The sequence below is a fragment of the Sceloporus occidentalis genome, unplaced genomic scaffold, assembly GCF_023333645.1.
Source record: "Sceloporus occidentalis isolate IW3139 unplaced genomic scaffold, rSceOcc1.0.p SCAF_1, whole genome shotgun sequence".
Lineage (NCBI taxonomy): Eukaryota > Metazoa > Chordata > Lepidosauria > Squamata > Phrynosomatidae > Sceloporus > Sceloporus occidentalis.
The window spans coordinates 215,952,586-215,977,474 of NW_028316981.1; the positions used below are offsets into that span (position 1 = coordinate 215,952,586).

Genomic DNA, 24,889 nt, shown 5'->3' on the forward strand with positions numbered 1-24,889 from the left:
TAGATTACAAAACTGGAGCTCCCATAAGAGAGACCAGAGAGGCTACAGAGCAAAGCAGAATTCCCTTGCTTTGGAGAGGGGAAGTTGGAGGCATTTTTGGGGAGGAATGTGGTCCAAAATATTGCAGGCTCTTCCATTCTCCTGAGACATCTTCAGAAGTAATAAGTTACATCAGCCCTGTAGCAAACATTGTTTATTGAAACGTTAAGGAAGACCCAAACACATACACAGAAAAAATGGCAAAATAATGGAGAAAACACATCTGCACACTTTCACTTCTAGTGCAACAGCAGCAGAGCATAGAAAGTCGTAGTTTGACTACCATGTGTCCAGCCTCACCTACAAACTTCGAGTTATTCTGTACAATACTATGATGTTAGCCATCCAATAGTGAGTTAGTGATCCATTGTATATTTGTAGTGTGAAGCCACTCTCAGATTTATTGGGTGAGCAATTACTGTAGATTTCTAGTGAATATTCAACAGCATCTCTAAATGAGAGTTTTCAATATTTTGCAGGAGTTACTTACTTTCTACTCCACTTATTAAAAATGAATTTGGTAGTCTTTCTCCTGCTCATTTGTAGAACAAAGTGCAGAATTCTATTCTGTATCTAGTCTTTGCAGGTTATTAAAACACTGGTAGTTAATAGAGACACTGATTCTTGTCCTATTCTCAATAATAAATAGCAAACTGTATCAGTTTTCCAAAGGAACAGAAAATGTATTCATTTTCCAAGGAAACCAGATTTATAACAGATGTGTGGGAGATCTTCAAAAGCAGTTTGGAAAGGGTGCACAGGTGGAGTCATAGGATGGAAAAGTCCTGTTACATTGGCAAGTCAAACTGTGGCACTCATTATCTTGATCTCGCCACCGCCATCCTCCAAACATATTAATGTTCTCTATTCTACAGTAAATAAATCTAGTTCTGTTTAGTCATTACTCTAGTATCTCTTATTTTGGAGTACAACCTTCTGATGCCCAGGTACAAGTGCTGGCAAAGCTCATTCCCTATGGCAAGCCTTGTACTTGGAGTAGAAGAAGCAACAGCCTTCCTTTAACCACTAAGTAAGGATTCAGATTGATGAGATACTAATAATCTTGTTGCTGTTTAGAAAGCAGTGGCATAAGATTTGGCTGTCTGTGCTCACATGAATCTCAGGACCAGGAGAATACTCTGAATACCAGTTTCTGTAATTCAGAAGCAAGAGGGGGCCCTTCAACTTGGGTCCTGTTTATGAAATGCATAAATCTGTTTTGTCAGCAGTTGTGGGAACAAAACCCTGGACTAATTTATTTTGCATGCTCTTCTATCACTACAACACTTAGCAATAGCATGTACATTTCTATACCGCTTATCAGTGCACTTAAGCACTCCCTATACAGTTTACAAAGTGTAAGCTAATTGCCCCCAACAATCTGGCTACTCATTTTAGCAACCTCCTTGGAAGGATGCAAGCCTGAGTCAGGCTTGAGCCCTTGGCTGGTATGGTATTGAACCCACAACCTTATCGTTTGTGAGTGAGTGGCTGCAGTACAGGCATTTAACCACTGTGCCACCAGGGCTCTCTTAAGACTTTGTTGCCTGTCCCATTATTATTATGATTATTATTATTATTATTATTATTATTTTATCCTTTATTTATAAAGCGCTGTAATTTTTCTTTGTGTTTTATTTTATTTTCAGTGAATCTCCTTGACACAAGCACTGCTCAGAATGAGCTAGGTTGGTTGCCAGATCCTCCAGAATCTGGGGTAAGTAGGCAGTTCATGGTCTGTAATAGAACAAGAAGTACAGTTGGCCCTCCACATGTGTGGCTTTGATTTTTGCAGATTTGATTATCTGCTGTTTTAATTAGAGTGTCCTCTCTAGGAATCTTTAGGTCCTCCAGCACAACTCTACAAGAAATTGACCATAGAGTTGTGCTGGAGAACCTAGATGTTCCTAGAGAAGACACTTCTCTATGCAATTGTAGGTCCTCCAGCATGATTCTATGAACAACTTCTGGCAGATCTTGACCATAAAGTTGCACTGGAGGACCTGGTGATTCCTAGAAAGGTGTCTTCTTAGGTAAAAAGAATAGTGTTTTTTATTTGCGGTTTTTCCACATTCACGGATGGAGCACTGTAATCTATATTGACATGTAGTATAAGATTTTGTGGCTGTAGCACTGAAGTTTCAAAAAGTTATTGGCTTTGCTGCCTTAATGGCAAAGAGAGACCTCTGACTGCAACTGGCTGAGCCGCTCTGATCCTACAGAAGGAGAAGGAAGAGTGAAATACTTAGGAATGAATGGTAGAAGAAGAAAGGTTTTTGGAAAACCACAGGAAAAGAGATGGAAAACACAAGTCAAAGGAAGGAATGATGTGGATGTGGGATTGGTGATCTTCAGTGGGTGGGATCCAGAAGAAAGAAGGGAAGAGGCTGAGATGCAAAAAGAAGTTGCTGAGAGAATGGAGAGGGAGGAGCAATGCTTGTGACCAAGAATTGCATAGAAGAGGAAAAGCCAACATTCACGCATAACAGGCCCTACCTTTGGCTGTAGGTCTCAACTGTAGGAGTCATTTCCAAAGCAGCTCTGTTTTGCAATTGTATCTCTACCTGATCTTCTGAAGTGCCCTTAGATTGCAGGCCTAGGTTTCCCACACAGGCCCATTACTTTGTCCTTTACTTTGTCCCTAAACATTAGGAAGAACTTCCTGACAGTAAGAGCTGTTTGACAGTGGCAGAGGCTGTCTGGGAAAGTGGTGGAGTCTCCTTCTTTGGAGGTTTTTAAACAGAGGCCGGATGGCCATCTCTCAGGAGTGCTTTGATTGTGTACTCTTGCATGGCTGGACTTGATTATCTTTGGGGTCTCTTCCAGCCATATGATTCTGTGATCTGTGTCCTGTTGTTTTAGTGCTGAAATATGGAAAACTGCATTGCAGATGGTACATGCTCACATTTCTGTTAAGGAGTTTCCCAAATTAAATTCTTGATCCTAGGCTCCTGATGTTTTCTTTTTAGAGATATCTTTAGGTAAGTCTACCTGGTTATACTCTGAACATTCTTTGGAATGCACTGTAAATCTCCATCGCCTCTGGGTATTGTCACATACACTTCAGCTGCTTTTTTGATGTTCCTGCAATGTAGCAAGCTAACCTCCGATTTTTTGTGAACTGCCTTCAGACTGGTGCTTTTGCCTCCTGCAGGAGGAAGAAGGCGGGTCCATCAGGCTTTTCCCCCGGGCTGTCATTCCAGAGTCTTCCTTTTATAGAGGTTTCTTTTACTGCAAGAGTAGGGAACATGTGGTCCTTCCGAGTCCAAATTCTTTCACACTACACAATTCTAGTGCCACAATTCTACTTTAATGGCCACAGCTGCACCCGATACACTCCTGAGATTTGTAGTTTGGGGGAAGAGTGCTTAAAACTTCTCAGCCAGAGAGATCTAGTGCATCCCCAGATTTCTGGATTCCACAGACTGCAGCCATGGCAATTGAAAGTGGAATCATAGTGTTAGAATTGTGTAGTGTGAAATGTGAATGCTATTGTTATTGTTATTCTGGGAATTTTAGTTTCTTTGTGGCACCAGAGCTCTCTGATAGAGAAGGCTAAATGTTTTACAAAATTACAGTTCCCAAAATGCCATAGCATTGAGCCATGGCAGTTAAAGTGGCATCAACCTGGATTATTTCTGCAATGTGGATGCAGCCTGAGCAATACAATTTGTGGTTCAGCAACATTTGAGGAAAGATCTTGCATGGGAGTTTACCTGGAACAGAAGATTAAAATATACAAGAAGTCAAAATTTAAAAGAAAACTATTATAAGATGTTCTACAGATGGTATATAACACCGGAAAAATTGGCTAAAATATATGGATTAGATAATAGTTGTTGGAAATGTCAAAAAGATAAAGGCACCTTTTTTCATAGTTGGTGGACCTGTTCCAAAATTAAAAAATATTGGCAGTTAATTCACAAAACAATCTGTAACATACTGAAAATAAATCTCAAATTTGTACCTGAATTATACCTGTTAAATATTTTGGAAAAAACAGTAGAAAAAAAACATGGTAAAATAATTTTTTATCTGATTACTGCAGCAAGAATCATATTGGCACGCAATTGGAAAGACCAAAACATACCAACTTTAGAAGAATGGATTGTTAAAATTTTTGAATTAGCGGAGATGGACAAACTAACAAGACTACTTAACAACGAAGACATGGAAGAATTCTATGAGGACTGGAAAGAAGTGATGATCTTTTTACAACAAGGGAGAAAAGAACTTTTCATTGAAGGATTTAAAGAATAATTTGAAAACTGATATAGATTAAGACACAATAACAATGGTTTAACTATATGGAACTTAAATATGTATATATTAATATTAGACAAAATAGCTAAGATAATAAAAACAGATCTTAGAGTACATTAGAAATAGACTTTATAGATAAAGTAGCAATTACGATGAAATAGAACTATGAAGATTTAGGACCACAAAAGAAATTATTAATCACGACACTTAAATGCAGGGATCGGAAGGACTGTTTTAGTTATGTGTAGTCTAATTATATGATTTTTTAAATGTTAGGAATGAATGAATGAGATGTGACAGGAGGTTCTTTTTCTTTTTCTTCCTCTTTTTTTTTCTTCTTTTATTTTGCAGAGTCAAATTCAAGAGTGTCTTGGGAGATTTACTGAGTAGAAAAGATATGTGTTTATTTATAAAGACAATACAAAATCTGAGCAGCAAAAAAAGCTGGAAAATGGACAGATGCTGTAGTCAGTGCCACACCGTTAGAATGATGGAGGGTGCCTTTAATGCTTTGTTCCTAGCATGATTCCAGTCCAGATCACTTCCATGCCCCTATGCCTGCTGTCTGTGGTAGGCAATGGAAAATTTTGTCTCTGCGAAAACAGCAGATGGCAGGACACCAATCATGCCAAGGCACCAATCCAGATGATGATGAGATATAACAAATAGAGCAAAACTGATATAAACCATAATCAGCACAAAACACAACACACATAATCAGCACAATAATAAACTATTATTGTAATTACTACAACCATAATTATCCACACAACCATAATCAATGCAATGTATACTAAAAATGCACACAACAAAAATAATGCATGATTCAGAGTGTTCATGCCCCTTAAAACCAGTGGCATTCCCCTAACTTAAAATGAACACAACAAAAACAGGCCATATCAACCAGTTAAGGCTGCATGGGTCCCACAGGTACTCTGTATTAAATAAAAACACAGCATAAGGTTTTAGGAAGAGATGAATGACTCCTTTGGCCCTGAGCCCTCAGCATAAGAGATTGGGTATGGTTTTTATTCCAGGCCTTAGCAGTACGAACTGACCATCACTATCTTTTCAAGACAACACTTCTGATCAACCAAGGTGGTCAAGGGCCTGTTGAGCCAGTGCTAGATCAGCTGACGCTATATTGGATTCAAGCCCTCCCAATCTAATGATCTTGGAATTATTTAGGACTATCCTTACCAACTTGGAACAATTATTAAGGAAGGTCAAAGAAGTAAGTGCAAAGGCAGGCTTAATGCTGAATGTAAAGTAAACAAAAAATAATGACCACAGAGGACCTACATAAATTCAACCTAGACAATGAGGAAATCAAAATAGTTAAAGAGTTCCCATACGTTTGATGAAACATTGTTCTGAACAGAGACTGCAGTCAAGAAATAAGAAGATTAGGAACGGGAAGGGCTGCCATCAAAGAACTAGATAAGATCATAAAGTGCAAAGATATGCAACTGAGCACTAAAGTTACAATCATTCAAGCCATAGTATTCCCCATCACCATGTATGGGTATGAGACTTGGACAGTGAAGAAAGCAAATAAAAATAATTTGAGATGTGCAGAGCGTATTGTGGACAGCTAAAAAGACAAACAATTGAGTCCTAGAACAAATCAAGCCAGAAATCTCCTTGGAAGCCAAGATGGTGAAATCGAGGCTGTCGTACATTGGTCACATCGTGAGAAGGTCATTAGAAAAGACAATGATGCTGGGAAAGGTTGAGGGTAGCAGAAAGAGAGGACGGTCCCATGCCAGACTCAGTCATGGAGGTCATGGGCCTGAATCTGCAGGACCTAAGCAGAGCAGTGAGGACAGTGGGTCTTGGAGGCGTTTCATCCACAGGGTCACCATGAGTCAGGGTCAACCCAAGGGCAGTTGAAAACAACAACAGATCTTCACCTAGCCCAACTTTGCTCCAGTGTTGCGCCTGTCTCTCCCTGTGCAGTAAGAGGTTTCAGTCAGGCATAATTTGGCTCCTTTCTAAACCTGCCCTCTCACCACGGTCCCACACTCCTTTTTTGGCATTTCTGCTGTAAGATTTTACTCAGCAGAGCAGTTCTGTTAGCAAATCACTCTTTTGGCAGATCTCTGAGCTCAACTGGCAGAAAAGGGTTCTGCCAGCTGAAGGAAATTTTGGCTGGCAGAAGTACATAGCACCTAGTCTTTATCCTCTATAGCTGCAGGATTACCGTATACTGCCTGTAAGCAATATTACTATTAAAAAAAACTTAGATGGTCCTTTCTTTACTGTATGCAAAAGAATAATGCAATGATAGCAAGTGTGCATTGCATGTCAAATCATGTTCAGACATGCCCAAAGCTTTTGCTGCTTGTGCCACTTGATATAACCATTCCCCGTGTAGAGATGTGAAGGGCCAGGAGGGGAAGGGAGACAAATTGGTGAAACCCCTTGTTTTTGCCTGTTTTTTTCAATGCCCATTTTTCTGAGGGGAGAAGGATTCTAGGATATTAATAAAATACTACATTAATGACAAAGTGTTAATTTATTTACTCTGCCACGTTCCTTCTGAAAGCTATGTAGCAGGTAGACATTTAGGTAAGATTATAAACAGTATCGTTGCAGTTTCTTTTTTATAATTAAATATTTTTATTTGTTTTATAACAACAATTCAAAACAAACAATACATAAATAGCAAATAGACTTGGAGGACAATATGTAAACTTGCATAATAGCTATCTTTTCTGGGGATAACAGCAGTAACAAAGTCCTAAAGACATTACTTGGATTTGCTAGTTGATGAAGTTGGGATCAAAGTATCTTTCCAAAAAGTAGGTTGATGAGTAGGAGGTCTGATAGCAAATAAGTTGGCATTGATGTAATCAATAAACACTGACCAGTCATCAAAACAAGGTGTCCAGTTTCTTTCGTCCATTACAGAGTTGAAAAGTATAAGAAAGCTTTTCCAATAACCAAGTGTCCCAAACTCTATTTATTAACCCCACTTAGATTATTTTGAGGTACACTGGGTGTCCGACAACCATAATTTAAAACCTGTTCCATTTAAAACCTGTTCCAACATGACTACAAACAGCAGAAAATTGGGGCAGGGGGAATAATCCTCAAAGGCTTGGTGAAACAAAGTTTTCCCTTCATTTTTGAAGGCCAGAAAGAAATCAGCGAGGCACACTTGAAGCAAGAGATTTTGCATGGCAAACTATGGCAGAAAAGGCCCTGTTTAAACACGTGGCAGTCTACAAAACAGCTAATAGCTTATCTGAATTCTTGGTGAGAAAGTCTAATCCACATGTTTAGGATTTGGTCCTCCAGATATTTGGGATTTTAGTTCCCCGTAGCTCTGGTCAATATGGCCAGTGGCCATAGATTCTGGGAGTGGGAGTCCAAAGCAATGGTAGGATCAAAGGTTGAGAATGATTGCTTTAGTTCTAAGTCATATTTGTTGTTGCTGTGTGATTTCAAGATGTTTCGGACTTATGGTGACCCTAAGGTTCATAGGGGCCTCTTGGTAAGATTTGTTCAGAGGAGATTTGTCATTGCCTTTCCCTAAGGCTGAGAGTGCATGACTTGCCCAAAGTCACACAGTGGGGTTCATCGATGAGCTGAGAAGCAAACCCTGGTCTCCAGAGTCATAGTCACACACTCAAACCACTATGCCATACTGGCTTCCAACATATTGGGCCTTTGGTAACTGCTGGAATTTGGTTCCAGGACCCCGCCTGGATACCAAAATGCATGCAAGTTCCATTAAATACAGTGTTTAAAGTAAAAATTGTGTTTCTTATTTAAAATGGCAAAATCAAGGTTTGCTTTGGGGAATTTATGTATTTTTAAAAAATATTTTCAAGCTGTGGATGGTTGAAGTATGGCAAGCTGCCCTTTGTGCCCACTGCCTTTTTTTTTGCCCCCATCTCATCCAACACTTGGCCCTACAATACAATAGTGTAGTAAAATGGTGTCCTTTTATATGAAATGGCAAAATCAAGGTTTGCTTTATGGAATTTATATAATTTTAAAATATTTTCAGTCCGTGGATACAGAGGGGATGCCTGTAGGTTTTTAGTTATATGAAAAGTTTTGTTGGTGTTATTTTATTGCTCTGTTTTTTGGGGGACATAACATTTAGACTAACAGGACTCTGCCTAAAAGCTGGCGATTGTGCAGCATTTTGATCAACCAAAGATCTGAACTGTCTTTTAAGGACAGCTGTCCAGAGAGCATGAGGAAGTTCCCAGGGCATCTGCGGCTATGTCAAAGCCTTCTCTTTGTGAATGCACCGGAATGTGTCATAACAGTGTGGTTAATCACCATGAAGCAATTTGCTTGCCTTCAAGTGGATCTGACAGTCTGTGTGTAGTTCCTGCTTAGGGTCACTATCTCCAGATTCTTGCAGTTATTGGATAGTGTAGCCAGGCAACCATCTCAACAAATATTGTGCAATATCCTTCTATGCCCCATGACTCTAGTTGGCTTTCGAGCCTTAGGCATGCTGCCTCAGTCACAAATTTTGTCAATGATTTCTTCGCAGACAAAGACACAGCCTCCGAAGCTTGACATCAGCCTTTGACACTTGCAGGCTGGTGAGATTGTTTACACTTCTGCTGGCCTTGGCAAGAGTAAAGAGTAAAGGCTGTGGCTCCTGGACAACTAGGCGCTGCCCTTTCAGAAAGGAGGCAATGGGCAACAGCCTGGTTCCTCTTGCTAGTGTGAATAGCTGAACAAACTGGAACTGGTTTGTTAGCATGGTGCAATGGTTTGATCATTGGACTATGAATCTGGAGACCAAGGTTCAATTCCTCACTTGAGCATAAAAACCCACTGGGTGACCTCGGGCAAGTCACACCCTCTCAGCCTCAGAGATGGCAATGTTAAACCCTCTCTGAAGAAACTTGCCAAGAAAACCCTATGATAGGTTTGACTTAGGGTCAGCATAAGTCAAAAATGGCTTGGAGGCAAACAACAACAAATACAGCTGGCATCACCTGTTGATCACTTTCTAAGCCAGGAACTATGGTTTGCTCTTGACTTATGAATCCTGGCTTGCTTGGGACAGCAAATCAGGATTTTTGAATCTGATGAAACACTAAAAAATATGCTTGAACATGAAGGCAATAGTAATTATAATGCCTCAGCTTGTGGTTTGGCTAGTTTTAACACTGAGATCACTCTCTTCTCTTATTAAGCATAAAATGTCAGTCCACTTAATCTAAAACAAATGTTGGAAGCTATTCTGAAGCACATGGGTGGGTGTGTTTTTGCACTCTCAGCTTTCCTTGCTGGATCACACTGCAAGAAAAGTGCATTTAAGGATGGGCAAAGTGGGAAATTCCCCCCCCCCCCAAAAAAAAAAACCACCTTCTGGAGGCATGGACCATTTTTGTTACTGCTGAGGAGACCTGGGCCATTTTAGGCATGGGAGAATCCTCTTTTTTAAAAAGAAAGAAAAAAAGAAATAAACAGGAATTGACTTCTGCTCGTTTCTTGTTGCTAAAAAGATGTCTCCTGGGCCTAAAATGTCAAGGGGTGGGGTGGGTTAAAAATGAACAAAAAGTTTTGTAGATGAGTGTTCATGAGGCTACTATCTAAGGCAGTTATGGCAAACCTTTTAGAGACCGAGTGCCCAAACTACAACCCAAAACCCATTTATTTATCGCAAAGTGCCACGTCCCTCTGGCTTTCTAGTGACAAACTCTAGTGAACTCTGTGTTGGGATGATGGTGCATGTGCCCACAGAGAGGGCTCTGAGTGTCACCTCTGGCACGCGTGCCATAGGTTCACCACCACTGATCTAAGGTCTCCTGCAGGAGCTTGCTGATCACTTTCCAAACCAGATGTAGTCCCCATGGTTGCCCACCCCTGATTTAGAAAAAAGATTTGTGCTGGCTGCCCATAATAGTAAAACTCTTTCCCACTATAGACCCAAGCATTACCATTTCCCCCAAAGCACTGAAAAGTCTTCTTGTTTGGATCAGTTTTATATGCCAAGAGTAAACTCGCTTAGCTTAAGGATCATTGGGCATGGTACTGAACTTTAAAGGCTGGTGTGTTGGCGGTTGCTTTTCCTGGATTTGCTCCTTGGTTTTTTTTTCTCCCCTGGGTTCAGTTTCTGGTCAAAGTTTTCCTCAAAGTTGCCTCAGAATCTGTAAGGAAATCCCAGGAGCTCCAGGGGATCTTCTCAGTATATGCTGAAGATTGTGTTGCTCTCATCACCATGGAGCCACCGCAAGCAATGACTGATCTGGGATTAGTGGAGGAATACCTTGATAGGGCAGAGTGGCTTTCTCTGAGGCGTTTCCCTTGGTCCCTGTCTCTTAATTTTGTTGTTATTGTGGTTAGCTGCCCTTGGGTTGACCTTGAATGATGGTGACCCTGTGGATGACACATCTTCAAGCCCTCCTATTAATTTATCTCATTTTTATGCCACTTTCCTCCCAGAAAGGGACCCCAGGCAGCTGACAAATACAAACACGTTAAAAGACTTTACAATCAAAACAATTAAAGACATCAAATGAAAACAGAATAAAATTGCAAATGTTAAAAACTAAACACCCCATATAATAAACACCCCATATAAAAGCCCTCCCACTCTTATGTATTAAAAGACTGTCTGAATAAAACTGCCAACGAAAAGCAAGCAGGGAGGGGGCCAGGCTAGCCTCCTGTGGAAGGGAGTTCCAGAAAGTGGGAAGGCTCTCTCTCATGTCCTCAAGTGAGCCGGCAATGGTGGCATGATCAAGAGAAAGCCTTCTCCTGAAGATTTTAGGGCTCTGGCAGGTTCATAGGGGCAGATAGGGTTTCTCAAATAGTCTGGATCTAAGCCATGTAGGACTTTACAGGTCATGACCAGCACTTAGAATTGTGCCTGGAAACAAACCTTTAGCCAGTGAAGCTGTTTCACCAAGGGAGTTTATATGCTCCCTATAACTGGCCCCAGCCAGCATTCTGGACATGGCATTTTGGACCCGCTGTAGTTTTGAAAGGCAGCTCCACATAGAGTGCATTGCAGTAGTCTAAACTGGATTTTCTCAAAGCATGTGTCAATGTAGCCAGATCTGGCATCTCACGAAATGGGCGCAGATGGTGCACTAGTTTTAGCTGTGCAAATGCAGTCCTGGCCACTGCTGAGACCTGGGCATCCAGGCTCAGAGCTAAGTCCAGAAGGAAAACACCCAGGAGGGAGTGTAACCAGCACAAGCAGAGCCCCGATTCCCTGATATGCCTTTCAAGTGACCAGGACTACCTCTGTCTTGTCTGGATTAAGTTTCAATTTGTTTCCCTTCATCTAGTCCTTTACTGACAACAGACATTGGTCCAATACTGAGACAGTACCCCTATCCTCAACTGCTCTGCTTAGGTCTTGTAGATTCAGGCACATGTCCTCCCTAATAGAGTCCAACCATCTAGCATGTGGTCTTTCTCCCTTTCTACATCCTTCCACCTTTCCTAGCATCACTGTCTTTTCCAATGTGTCATGTCTTCTCATGATGTGCCCAAAGTATGATAGCCTCAATTTGATCAACTTGGTTTCCAGGGAGAGTTCTGGTTTTATCTGCTCAAGAACCCACCTGTTTGCATTTTGGCTGTTCAGCAGTCTTCTCCAGCACCGCATCTCAAATGAATAAGTTTTCTTTTTATCTTCTTTCTTCACTGTCCAGCTCTCACATGCCTGAATCTGTATATGGTGCAATAATAGACTGGAGAATTCTAACTTTAGTGCTCAGTTGTATATCTTAATTTAGCAACCCTCAAACTAGAAAGAAGTAAAGTGCTTCCTATTTATCTAGACTTTTGTCACTATCAAAAATTGTGTGGAGTAGACTTGGGGCCCAATATGGTTTCCCTATGGAGGCTTTGTCTGTTGGCTTTGCTTCAGAGCTGGAGTTGCCAGGGTTTAGGAGATGAGCCAGCATTTCAATTCCAGTTTTGAGCCTCCTCAGGTTTTCTGGTGATGGGGTTAATTTTCTCAGTGAGAAGATGGAAGGGGAAGAGGCAAGTTGAAAACCACCTCCTTTTTGCAACATATTCTTCCACTGTTTTTTTTCCCTGTACAAGTAAAAGTATCAAGTAAAAAGTATCAAGAGGCATAACAAAGTTATTTCAAAGACTTAGCTCTGATAATTTGGAAAATCAGTCTGCAAAGGGATCTTGTAGCACCTTTGAGACTAAGGGGCTGTGCACACTGGCATCTTAGGCCAGTCTGGGGGCAGAGCTGGAGCGTAGCGTCTACACGATGCATGCCCAGGCTGACATGATGCTGCGCGCTGCACCACACGGCGTATGGCATCACAGTATTCCTCTGGCGCTGCATCTGCACGATGTAGTGCCGAAGGAGCTCCATAAAGCCGCAATGCCACAGCTATCGCACCTTTTGCAGGGTGCAAAAAGGCCAGATTGGGGCTGCAGTGTGCAATTGCTGTGGCCCCAATCTATCTGTAAAAGGGGCAGCCTGCACAGCCCCTCACTGAAAGAGAGAAGCTGGTTGCATGAGCTTTCATAAATGTGAGCCTACTTCCTCAGATGCATGGGGGTAGATGGAAAGTCCAGAGACAGATCTTTGGTCTGTCTCTGGACTCTCCACTCCAACTCGTACATCTGAAGAAGTAGGCTCAAGTCTATGAAATCTCATACGTCCAACTTCTCTCTTTCATAGATGTGAGACTACATCCATATATATGACAGCAGGTCCTTAAGTAGGCATAAGCTTTTCATAGACCTGAGCCTACTTCCTCAGTAGGTCTGTCTCTGGAGTCTCCACTCCACTTCATACATCTAAGAAAGTAGGCTCAAGTCTACAAAACCTCACATTCCCTCTTAGTCTCAAAGTTGCTTCATGTTCTCTTTGTATACAAAGGTACTTCAGAACACTCAGGAAAAAAATTATAATTAATCTGCACTGGAGATAAGACAGGAGAGGCTTGAAATTCTCTTTACTAAAAAAAACCACCACCATATGACTCCACCTACCCACCCTGCTCCAACAGGTACCACTCCTTAGGCCTAAGGCCCACTCCCTAATGCCAAGGTGTGAGACTAGGAAACCAGTTACAACCCTGTTGACCTGCAGTCGTTACTTGTAATTGTGGCTGGGGAAAAACACAATTTAAGCAATCCTGGCTTTGTTGCGGTGTGTCCTGTTGTTTTCCCCCATCCCCATCTCCTGTAGCATGGGATTTATTGTTGAGTTATTTGTACCTATCAGCAGGCACTCCAGAGTTGAACAGGATGGTTGCTCCTGCTGTTTCCTTGTGGCTGTGTGCAAACCAAGTTATTACTTTGATCATGGAGATTATTGGGTTGGTATATGATGAAACCTGAACTGAGATGGAGTCGAGGATAAGGAACCTCTGAAATACCAGAATTTCACCTCCACAATTTTGGAAAGTTGACTGCTGCACATTTTATTCAAATTTTCTGCTTTGAACTGTACTGATTTAAGGTACACACGCACAGACATTTTAAGGGTTGAATGATAATTGCCAAACATCAATGTATACATATCACTTATTTGTTTCTCTTCTGCTGATGTTTCTGATTGCTTCCCAGGGAACTTGAAAAGGAATTCCAGGCAAATGCAGCTTTCAGGCAGCAACGTTCATTTTCAGAGCCATTGCTCAACAACAATAAACACAGAGAACAGTGCCTTGTAGCAGTGAGATTTGTTTAAAAGTCTGATCATTACAATTTTGGTTTAGACATGTGTGCTTCGTCTTTTTCAATCATAAGAAAGTCTTTAGTATAAATTTTGGATTGTGCACCTAAACAGTATCACTTTAGAGGAAGCCCACATGAGCATGTAATAATTGCTCATGTGAAATAGGAGGTGGGAGAAAGGTACAGTGGAGTGGGCCCTTGTTATTTACTGAGGTTTGGTTCCAGGACCTTCTGTGGATACCAAAATCGGTGGATGTTTAAGTCCCATTAAATACAAAGGCATAGTAAAATGGTGTCCCTTATATAAAACGGCAAAATCGTGGCTTTTCAGATTTTACATATTTTTTTGAATATTTTCAAGCCATGGATGTTTGAATCCATAGATAAGGAATCCGTGAATAAGGAGGGCAGACTGTAATTCTAATGCATATTAACATTTTGGCCTGTATAGATTTTTATCTTCGTGGTACAGTCTGGCCAAAGCCTCTAGTGTGAAAAAAATGGATAAAATAATGCTGTTTTCTTGGGTGAAGGTGGAGTGGTAATAATGCAGCCCTCCATCTGTGGTTGTATCACAGCTCCCAACAACCCTAGCCAATGGTGAAGAATGCTAGGAGTCACAGTCCAGCAGCATCTGGAGGGCTGCATGATTCTCACTCCAAGGACAGAAGCCTGGATAGTATTCAGAGCAATATCAATATGATAAAGATTTTATTAGCTGAGTTTGGAATGTTGACTTTTGATCTGACACTGGGATAGGTAAGTTTTGCAAACTTCATTCATGTTGTTACAGAAGATAATGTTCTACCTTTCTGTTGAACTTACTGAATTTCTAGTGAAATGACAGCAATCTCATGTTGATTTCACAATAAATGGCATTTAGGTAAAGGATATGTCCAGGCATGTCTAATCTGAGGGACTGGATGGGCTGCTTTAGTGGTTCTGATCCCTACAGGTCAGACTGACAGAAGTATTAGCCTACACAGAGGCAAGTGTGGGCACTGGATGCTACCCAATAAGAGGGTGCCTCTTGCTACATTTCCAGGATGTACTCATGGGGTTCTTAATGTAAAAAAGCAGGGTGACTCAAAATGTGTTTCTCCTCCACCCAACTTGTTACTCTTTTGATCATCATATTTCATCATAAGGATGAATTTAGTTCCCATTAACAATTTGGTCTGTGACCTGAGTCTCCTTTTATGAATTAGTGATAATACTTTTCTGAAAAAATTATCCATTATCTTCAGTGGCAAACTGAGGATTATTTGGACATGGCAAGCATGGAAATTCAGCCATAAATGTTGTCACCAGTCTGGGTCAACTAGATCTCTGAACTGATAATTTCATTATAGGGATTAATCAGTAGGTAGAAGTTCCTGCATCTAACCTCAGCAGTTCCTGTGTCTAACCTTTGCTTGTTGTGAACAGATAATAAAGGAATTGCCTAGCTTCTTGTTGAACTGGTGTGTTCTCTGAGCCTTCTATAGCAGTCATTTGGATTGTTATGAAAAGTTTGCAGTCTCTAAAAACATTATGTATATGTCAGCTACATTTGTCCTTGAGGAATGTGGTTCTCATAAGAAGAGAAAGATTATGGCTTTCTCAGGAGCTATGAAGGAAGCAACATTGCTTAAATGTCTAGGCAGTCACATCTTGGTGAAGAAGTAGCATGTCTGTCCAGTACTGTCAGCTTTCTAAACATTTCAAGGAATCAAAGCATGGCAAAAGTGTTCTGAACAACAGGAATCTAGGATCACAACCCAAATATTTCAGTGCTTTAAGACAACCAAGTTGTAGGCCTTTAAATGTCTGGATTGGAGACAGGGAGCTAAACAGTGGTGTCTGGTAGCTCAGGAAATGAAAATCTGTGGCACTTGTTAAAACTACAGGATGGTTTCTTTCAGGGTAGAGAAAGAATCTTGCCATGTTCACACCCAATTCCAGCATGCAACACACTCAAGGACATGCTGGGGCTACCAGTAGGCCAGCCCATTTGTGACATTGTGTGGAACTGGGAGAGGAAACCAACGTAATTCAAATGGCAGTGTCTGTTATTTTTGGCTTGCTGTGTGGGCCAATGTCTCATGTGACACTGTTTAGGTAATCAAGGAGCAACACCCAAATTAATATGAGCAATGTACTGTACTGGACATGCTATTTTGTCCTTGCCCCTTTAACGCTGTCTCTGTCTCTTCCTACTCCTTCAAATTCCATCACCTTGCTATGATTGGCTTTACTTTGGAGGTCTTTGCCAGGCTTATCTACACCAGTGAAAAATGTTGTACTCACCTGGCAAGGCACCAGGCAAGTTTTACACGGAGCTCCTGTAAGGATGTGACAGCACCAGCTCTAAAAACAGGGGATGGGCCAGTGGGGTCAATGCAGTGTTGGCCTACCTGGGCCATGTACACAATGACATGGGATTGCACCGGATCCGGCCATTATGGTTGGTCCTAGGCATAATGTTGTGGTCTGGCCCTGGGTTAAGTAGCCAGTGTAGACACACCCTTAGTCACTATGGGTGGCCAGGAAAGTGGACTGCCCACCAACCAATAAATTGTACGGTCAAGTGTTGGATGAGATGGGGCAAAGTGCCAGAAGGGAGCACAAAGGGCAGCTTGCCAAAACACACACACACACACACACACACACACACAACCTCCCTAAAAAAACTTTAACCATTCATGGCTTGAAAATATTTTTTAAAACATAGAACTCCAAAAAGCAAACCTTGTTTTGCCATTTCATATAAGGGACACCATTTTATTATACCATTGTATTTAATGAGACTTGAGCATCCATGGATTTTGTATCCACAGGAGGTCCAAACTGAGAGCGGCATTGTAGTTCTCTTTTTAAAATTTGTGAAAGCATTCAGTTACTCCCAGAGAACTGGAAATAAGCAACAAATGTGTCATGCTGACAGTGTAGCTTGACTCTGTGTTAAGGAGATTTTACACAACAACAACAAGTATAGCCACATTTGTATGGGGGGGGGGAGGAACTATATGATCCCTGTACAATAATATCCATCTTGCTTGTGTGACTCATGTAATTGCATTACCAACTAACCATGCCTGTTTTGCATGCAAGTTCAGTCACTAACCCCGTTGTCTCTCTTAGTCACCTTATTCACTTATTTTATTTGCATGACATTAAGAACAATTGCAGTGTGATTGCCACAGGACAGCTCAGCAATGTGTTACCAAGCCCTTTAAAAAAACAAAATAAAGCATATGCTGATTGTTGATGCAATTTCATCTTTCTCATGTGGTCCTGTGCCTGTAAGAGAAAGACGGTTCTAAATTTCTGAGATCTAGATATGCCTACTCTCTTGGTGTGGGCTTGGATAGCGTTAGGGGGCATTGGTGAGGAATGCACATCTTTATTCAGTCAAAAGATTGGTTCTTTGAATCCTGGGATTTAGCCAAGTGTTTGGATGACCTCCAGTCATGTGTGGTTGGGTGGGACACACTCGATAAATGTAAAAAGGGCAGCACTTTGTGGAAGTGAAGTGGCCTTGTGAAGAGTTCTGATCCTTGCTGTTGGTGCTTAAGCTTTTGCCCAGGTGAAGTCATTCCCCACTTGACCATGGAAACCCACTGGGTCATCCAAACACTTGGCTGCAGCCCAGGATTCAAACAGTCACACACTCTCAGCCCCAGAAAACACATGTGAAATTTGTGCTATTGTCCTATAGTTGCGGAAGTCTTTTGTAGCTCCTTTCTTGTGGATTGGTATATATATCAAGAGTTTCCAGTTTGTTGGCCATCTCTTTATTTTCCATATTTGTCGGCACATTTCTGTTAGCACTAAAGTTGCTAATGGTGACAATTCTGGTCCACCCAAACCCCTAATCTCCTATAGACATACCCATTCAGCACTATCCCCTACCATTCCTGGCTGCTCCTCTTAATGTAAAAGGCAAACTGTTTATTAATCATACAGGCACCATTGTGAGCCAGCGTTGCATAATGTTTTGAGTGTTGGACTATGACTCTAGAGGCAAGGGTTTGATTCCCAGCTTGACCCTGAAACCCAGTGGGTGACCTTAGGCAAGCCACACACTCTCAGCCTCAGGGGAAGGCAATGCAACCCCTCTGAACAAATCTTGGCAAGATAACCTCAGGATAGGGTCACCTCAGGGTTTCCATAAGTCAGAAACAATGTGAAGGTACAAAACAACAACAACAACAACAATAAATTGAAGTATTTTGAATTTCATAGAGATTCTGATGCAGGAGAGAGACAGAGTTCCAAAATACAGTACACTGCAGAAATAATCTAGTCTGAGACCACTTTAACTGCCCTGACTCAGTGCTAGGAATCCTGGGAATTATAGTTTGTTGTGGCACCAGAGGTCTCTGACAGAGAAGGCTAAAGGTCTCAAAACTTCAGTTCTCACAATTCCTTAGAACTGAGCCAGGGCAGTTAAAGCAGTCTCAAACTGGATTATTTTGGCAGTGTATTTTGGTCCAAAGAGAGACTCTTCCTAGCTCTTCTTCCTGCTGCTCTTCACATAGACCCCCAGATTAAAATTCCTCTTTGGCTGCATCCACACTGCAGCAGTAATCTGGTTTGATGCCACTTTACTATGGCTCATTGCTATGGAATTCTATGAGCTGTAATTTGTTGTGGTGTCACTTCATGGCAGTTGAAGTGGCATCAAACCAGATTATTACTGCAGTCTGGATGCAGCCTTTCCCGCCTTTTCTGCACTGTGTTGGATAAAACTCTCTGCACAAATAACCCATTTTTGGCCCATTGTTCAAAGTTCATTGCGAGCTATCTATCAGCCCAAGTAAATGTTTGGATGTAACTAAAATGTAAGTGCTGGCTTAGAGAAGTGTGGGTCTCTTGCCAAATGGAGGAGTGCTTTGCTTTCCTTTGCTTTGTGAGGTCTCTGGCTCCAGGCGGAGGGGATGTGTTTGTGGGTTGGGTGTCAGGCTCTTTGACTCTGTCCAAGATTGACACAAGAAAGCTCCTAGCTGCCAAAACAGGGAGACAGGTTGGGGCTGGAACTTGTCGACATTTAATTGGGACTTTTGCAAAGATGATTCAGTCATTGGAGCCCCCAGTAGAAGAAATGCAACTTCTGAGTTGGCCTTTTGCCAGGCATAACACAGTCATCAGGTTCTTTTCAAATGTGGACATTTTATATCTGGCAAAGACTCAAGTGCTTTTCTCAAGCAGGACTTTCCCTCTGAAATCTTTAAGGCAGAGGTGGAAAACTGTGGGAGGCTAGGGGGCCATATTAACCCCTTAGGGGGCTGCAACACCCACTTCTGGAAACAAAAACATCCTTTTGCCATTCTGGTTGGGAGCTGATGTACTCCTAGAGACAGTAGGGAGAGGACATTGTATAAACCACTCCCCACTCTGGCTCTTATGCTTACAAAGTGTGTATTTGACCACTCAGTCTGTCTCCTCCACCAAAAAATGCATCTTCACCTGAACTTTCTACTTTACCTTTCCTTAGTAATTGTTCCAAATCTATGCTGTATTCTGCTAGTAGCATAGTGTTACTGGATGTCTTAGAGAGATCAGGCTTGGTCTATTCTAGGATCCATTTCATTCTTGTTTTGGCCTTCCACAGTATTCTCACTACCCTTCTCCATCACTGCAACTCAAATAGGTTGATTTTCTTCCTGTCAATATTTTTTAATGCTCATGGTGTACATGGTGCACCATACAGGATGCTGGGGAATACAATTCATTTTAGACAACATGAATTGTCAGAACAAGTCACTTGCTCTGAAGTCAGAACAAGGCGCCTAGCATTGTCTGGGTGCCTTGTTTTGACTCAGAGTGAGTGACAACAGGTAGCACAGCAGGACACAAATCCACCAGCCTAATACAAAGATAGAACACCTGGCTCCACCAGGTGAACAGTAACAAATCTGCACAATACTATAGTCAGTATGATAGGTGCCAAATATTCTCTCTGGAACAGAATGATAGCTATGCAGATGTTCTTGAGTCTGACTGCCAGAGTGATTTATTTATCGTCACATTAATTTACACATTGGATATGACCTTGCATATTTTTAGGCTATGTGAGCTTTATTCATTTGCTGTTGTTGTTGTTAGCTGCCTTCCAGTCGACCTTGGCTCATGGCAGCCCTGTGGATGACACATCTCCAAGACATCTCCCCTGTACTCAACCTCTCTGTTCAGGTTCAGCAGTCCCAGTCCCATGTCCTCCCTGATGGAGTCTAACCATCTGGCATGTGGTCTTCCCTTCTTTCTACTGCCTTCCGTCTTTCCTAGCATCATTGTTTTTTCTAATGATTCATTTTTCCTTGTGATGTGGCCAAAGTACAACAACCTCAGTTTGGTCATCTTGGCTTACAGAGAGAGTTTAGGCTTGATCTGTTCTTGATCTGTTTGTCTTCTTAGCCAACTACAGTAATCTCATTACCCTTCTCCAGAACCACATCTCAAATAACTTGATTTTCTTCCTATCCATTTTCTTCACTGTCCAGTTCTAACATCTGTATGTAGTAGTGGGGAATACAATGGATCGGACAATCCTAACTTTAGTACTCTTTACTCTTTAGGATCTTGTCGAATTAGACTACCACACTACACTCTTTTAGCGCTGCTATTCCACTTTAACTGATCTGGCTGCCTGCTTTGCAGTCTGAGTTTTGCAGTTTAAGAAAGGGCATTTAGAATTCTTAGCCAGAGAGCTGTTTCTATTCCTAGTCTTCTGATTTCTTCACTGCTTTCTGTGTTCAGATCAATTATTGATCCAATATTTAACTATTTGATTTCCTTGCTAGCTAGGTTGAATATATATAAATCCTCCATGTAAGTCCATATGTAAGTCCTTCATTATTATTTTCTTAATGCTTCAGCAGTAGATCTGCCTTTTCACAGCAGGACACAAATCCAACAGCTGCTCAGCATCTCAACAGAGGACCACAGGTAACATGGCGGAGGTTGGGAAGCTTCGAGGCCAGAATATTCTGGACTGTTTCTGGAGTCTTCTGGGCTGCACAGACACCACATTACTCTTAAGTACATGACATTTTTGTTTGGCCATCTTGATTCATAACTAATCAATACAAGGCCGGAAATCTTATTTTACATCTCTCCTCTGGTGTCATCTACTTCCACTGCAGAGCTTGGAGCTACTGTAACTTATGGACTCCGTAATTTATGTGTTCAAGTAGCAATGTTGAATGGAATCGTGAAGCATGTTAGCTCTGTTTTTAAATCTTTACCTTGTATCTTCTGTTTGTATGCATCACATAGGTTGTGAAAATAACAAGACGAAGTTATTAATGACAGAATAATATGTAGTTATTAGACTAAGTAAAGAAAAAACAGCAAAGAGTTGTGAGAGATAATGCTATCAGAAACCATTAACTGAGTCAGTGAAGCCCAGCTCCCATGTTCAGAGGCACTCCACTTTTGAATCCCAGATGACTTTTTTGGTCTTGCTCCTCTTCTGAACAAATCTTGCCAAGAAAATCCCATGATAGGTTTGCATTAGGGTAACTATAAATCAGAAACATCTTGAAAACACACAGTAACAAAACAATTGCTTTTGTGCTTCCCAAGTGCTTCAACAGGAATGCTGGAAGCAAGGTGGTACAACACTGGTTGCTTACTGCATTAACATACAGTAATATTAGAAACAGTGGCAATAATTACTTCTGACAATTTGAACACTTAACGATCATAAACAATAAGATATGGAATAGCTCTATTGAGCATCGTAGCATTTACTACTGATACTGTTAATTGTTGATTGATTGATTGGTTAATTGGTTGATTTTAAATTTATATCCATGTCCTGGAGAGCTCAGAGCAAGGTACAGAAAAAAAATGGATTAAAGCAATTGAACAGACTTAAACAACATAGTGAACCAATCTTGTGCCCCCCAGCTCAGAATCAAGCCATGATTCCTGAATTGCAAAAGCTTGGGCAAAAAGCCAGGTATTAACTTGATAATGAAATGAGGCCAGTATTGGTGCCAATCATGCTTCCAAAGGAAGGTTAAGGCCTGAACAGACAGGCCAAAATAAAGCTGCTTCAGGTCACTTTGGAGGTATGCTGTTTAGATGCTGCATGTGTCCTAAGAGGCTGGAAGCCATGCCAAAGCCACATTCCATTCCTAAGGACTGGAGCGGAGCTTTGGCGCAGCTTCTGGCCTTTTAAAATGCATGTGTCATTTAAACAGTATACCTCCAAAGTGACCCGAAGCAGCTTTATTTTGGCCTGTCTGTTCAGGCCCTTATTCCACAATTGTGATGCCACAGTGACTCCACATGATAGACTGATCCCAGTTGTGGGACACACAAGAGGGCCTTACAAAACATATTTTAATAACAAGTCTTTAGAGTTGTTTTTGACTTATTGAATACAATAAAATGGTGACTTTATTGAACAGCAGCTGATTCTTAAAGGGCCTTGTTCTATTATACAGTTGGCCCTCCTTATCCACAGATTTTTTTATCCATGGATTTTTTTATCCACGGTTCAAGCGTCCATGGCTTGAAAGTATTCGAAAAAAGTATATATTCCAAATAGCAAACCTTGATTTTCTGATTTTCCAATTTTTATATATATATATATATATATATATGGGGACTTGAACATCCACAGATTTTGTTATCCATGGGGGGATCCTGGAACCAAACCCCAGCACATAACAAGTTTCCACTGTACTAACACACTAGAGTCAAAATAGCCTCAAAACCTGACAGCCACTAATTAATATGTTCCTCTCGAACAAAGATGGACTCAACCGATTAATCAACTGAACCTTCAAGTTGATTAATGTACCAATTAAATGGATTAAATCTTGCAACCCTGGTTAATACAATGCCTAAATTAACAGCTGTATTTTTAGTTAAATGAAAATATTATTATGTTTATGTGTCCTTTCCAAAGCACTTCATTTAGTGTATCCAAAGCCTCAGCTCAGAAATGTTTACCATGATTTTATGATGGGTCAGTCATATTTATATTTTTACTGCAGATGAAGGGCTGAGCCTTTGAAGAATAGTTTCCTTGAGGCATCCAGACTGAAGTGTGATTTGAACTAACATATTTACTGGCTCATCGTGACTGGGTGCACCATTCCATGGCACTTCTTGTTTTTATTGTTGTTGTGTGCCTTCAAATCATTTCTAACCCATGGCATCTCTAAGGTGGAGTTATCATGGGGTTTTCTTAGCAAGGTTTGGTCAAAGGGGATTTGCCTTTGTCTTCCTATACAGCTAAGAGAGTGTGACTTGCACAAGGTCACCCAGTGGGCGTTTATGGCTGTGTGGGGATTCATAACTAGAGTCATAGTCCAATGCTTGCTGGAAGAGAAAGATCTTAACCTGACATTAAAAGGAAAACAAGGAGTCATTGTAACATCTCTAGGAAGGGAGCTCCAAAATGTAACAGCAACCATAGAGAAGGCTTTCTCCTGTGTTCCTGCCAGCCATGCCTGTACAGATGGTGGGATAGAGAGCACTGTCTCCCCTGCAGATGTTATGGCTAAGGCAGGCTCATATCCCAACAAAATGTACCAACCAACTTTGTGTTCTCACATCAACTGTACGATATTTCATCTGAAGATACCAGGGACTGAACCTTCAGCCAAAGTGATGGTTTAACCACAAAAGCTGCATCCGTACTTCAGAAATAATCCAGGTTGACTCCAATTTAACTGCCCTGCCTCAGTGCTGTGGATTTTTGGGAACTGTAATTTGTTATGGCACTACAGGTCTCTGAAAGAGAAGGCTAAATGTATCACAAAACTACAATTCTCAGCATTCCATAGCATTGAGCCAGGGAAGTTAAAGTGAGGTCAACTTAGATTATTTCTGCAGTGCATACGCAGCCCAAGTGGTATGTGTCAGAAGATATTTTGCATTCTCTTTGCCCCTCCTAAGATAGATAGAGATTTCCTGCATGCAAACATCTCTCTCTCATTCAAACTAACCATGTGATTGAGGTCACTCACCCTTTGGGACTAACAGACATTCTCTCAAGGTTTTCTACTGAACTGTTCTGAGCAAAAGTAACAAGGCTGCAACTAGAGCAAGAGATAGGATATCTAGCCCATCTGTTGGTCCTCCATCTTCCTACTCTTTCAACTTTCTTTGGAAAGACAGTAAGATAAAGACTTTTTCTCTACCTGAACTATTCACTAACTAAATCAGGATATAGTCTTTATGTAAATATAGATTTAAAGCCATTAGTAAACTTTTGTTTTAAACTACAGGCTATGTGTTTGTTGTTTTTGAGTCAGTCTCAGTTCTTAGGAAAGCATGGTTTGACAAAGGAGATTATCACACGGGGGGATTAGTGTTCTCCTCCCGTCATTAAATCATCCAAATTGTGCGATCGGGGTTCACACTCCTTGGTGTTTGTCCCGTCAGTAAACAGAAGTTCCTGTTATTACCAAATGACGGCTCCATTACGCTTTACTGACAGGACAAGCGCATGGGGACAGCTTCATTATGCTTTAACATGTGAGAAGGATGGGAGAAGGCACACAGGGTTATGAACCCCAATCACACAATTTGGATGATTTAAAGCCAATTTAATGACAGGAGGAGGATGCTAAGCTTCCCATGTGATCATCTCCAAAGGCACATTTGTGCTACTGCTAATTTAAAGCTAGACCCTAACAGGCTTGGCTTTGATATTTTTGATATTTAAATATTTTTTTGTGTCCCTAGCAAAGACTGAAGCCTCGGGAAACTTAAATTGCCATACAGTATGTGCCCTACTTTCCATTCATATGAGGATGACAAGTACAAGTACAGTCAAGTACAATAACATCCAAAATCCACAAACAGTGATACCTTTCTTGCAACAACCAAAATGCACAAAATCCATGTTGCAAGCTTTGAAAAATCCACTGGCTTTTTAATCTGGCAAAGATGTTAAAAATTATACAGGAGGAAATAAACATTAGGATAGGGTTGCCAT

General features: G+C 41.1%; 1 protein-coding gene across 1 annotated transcript in view; it reads left to right on the plus strand.

Moving 5' to 3' along the window:
• The window catches only part of EPHA1 (EPH receptor A1), a 121,985-nt gene that overhangs the window by 16,144 nt on the left and 80,952 nt on the right, over positions 1-24,889 (plus strand). Inside the window, exon 2 of the mRNA XM_089488887.1 lies at positions 1,689-1,756. Within this exon, the coding sequence (XP_089345013.1) occupies positions 1,689-1,756 (68 nt within the window). The remainder of the gene's footprint in view (positions 1-1,688; positions 1,757-24,889) is intronic.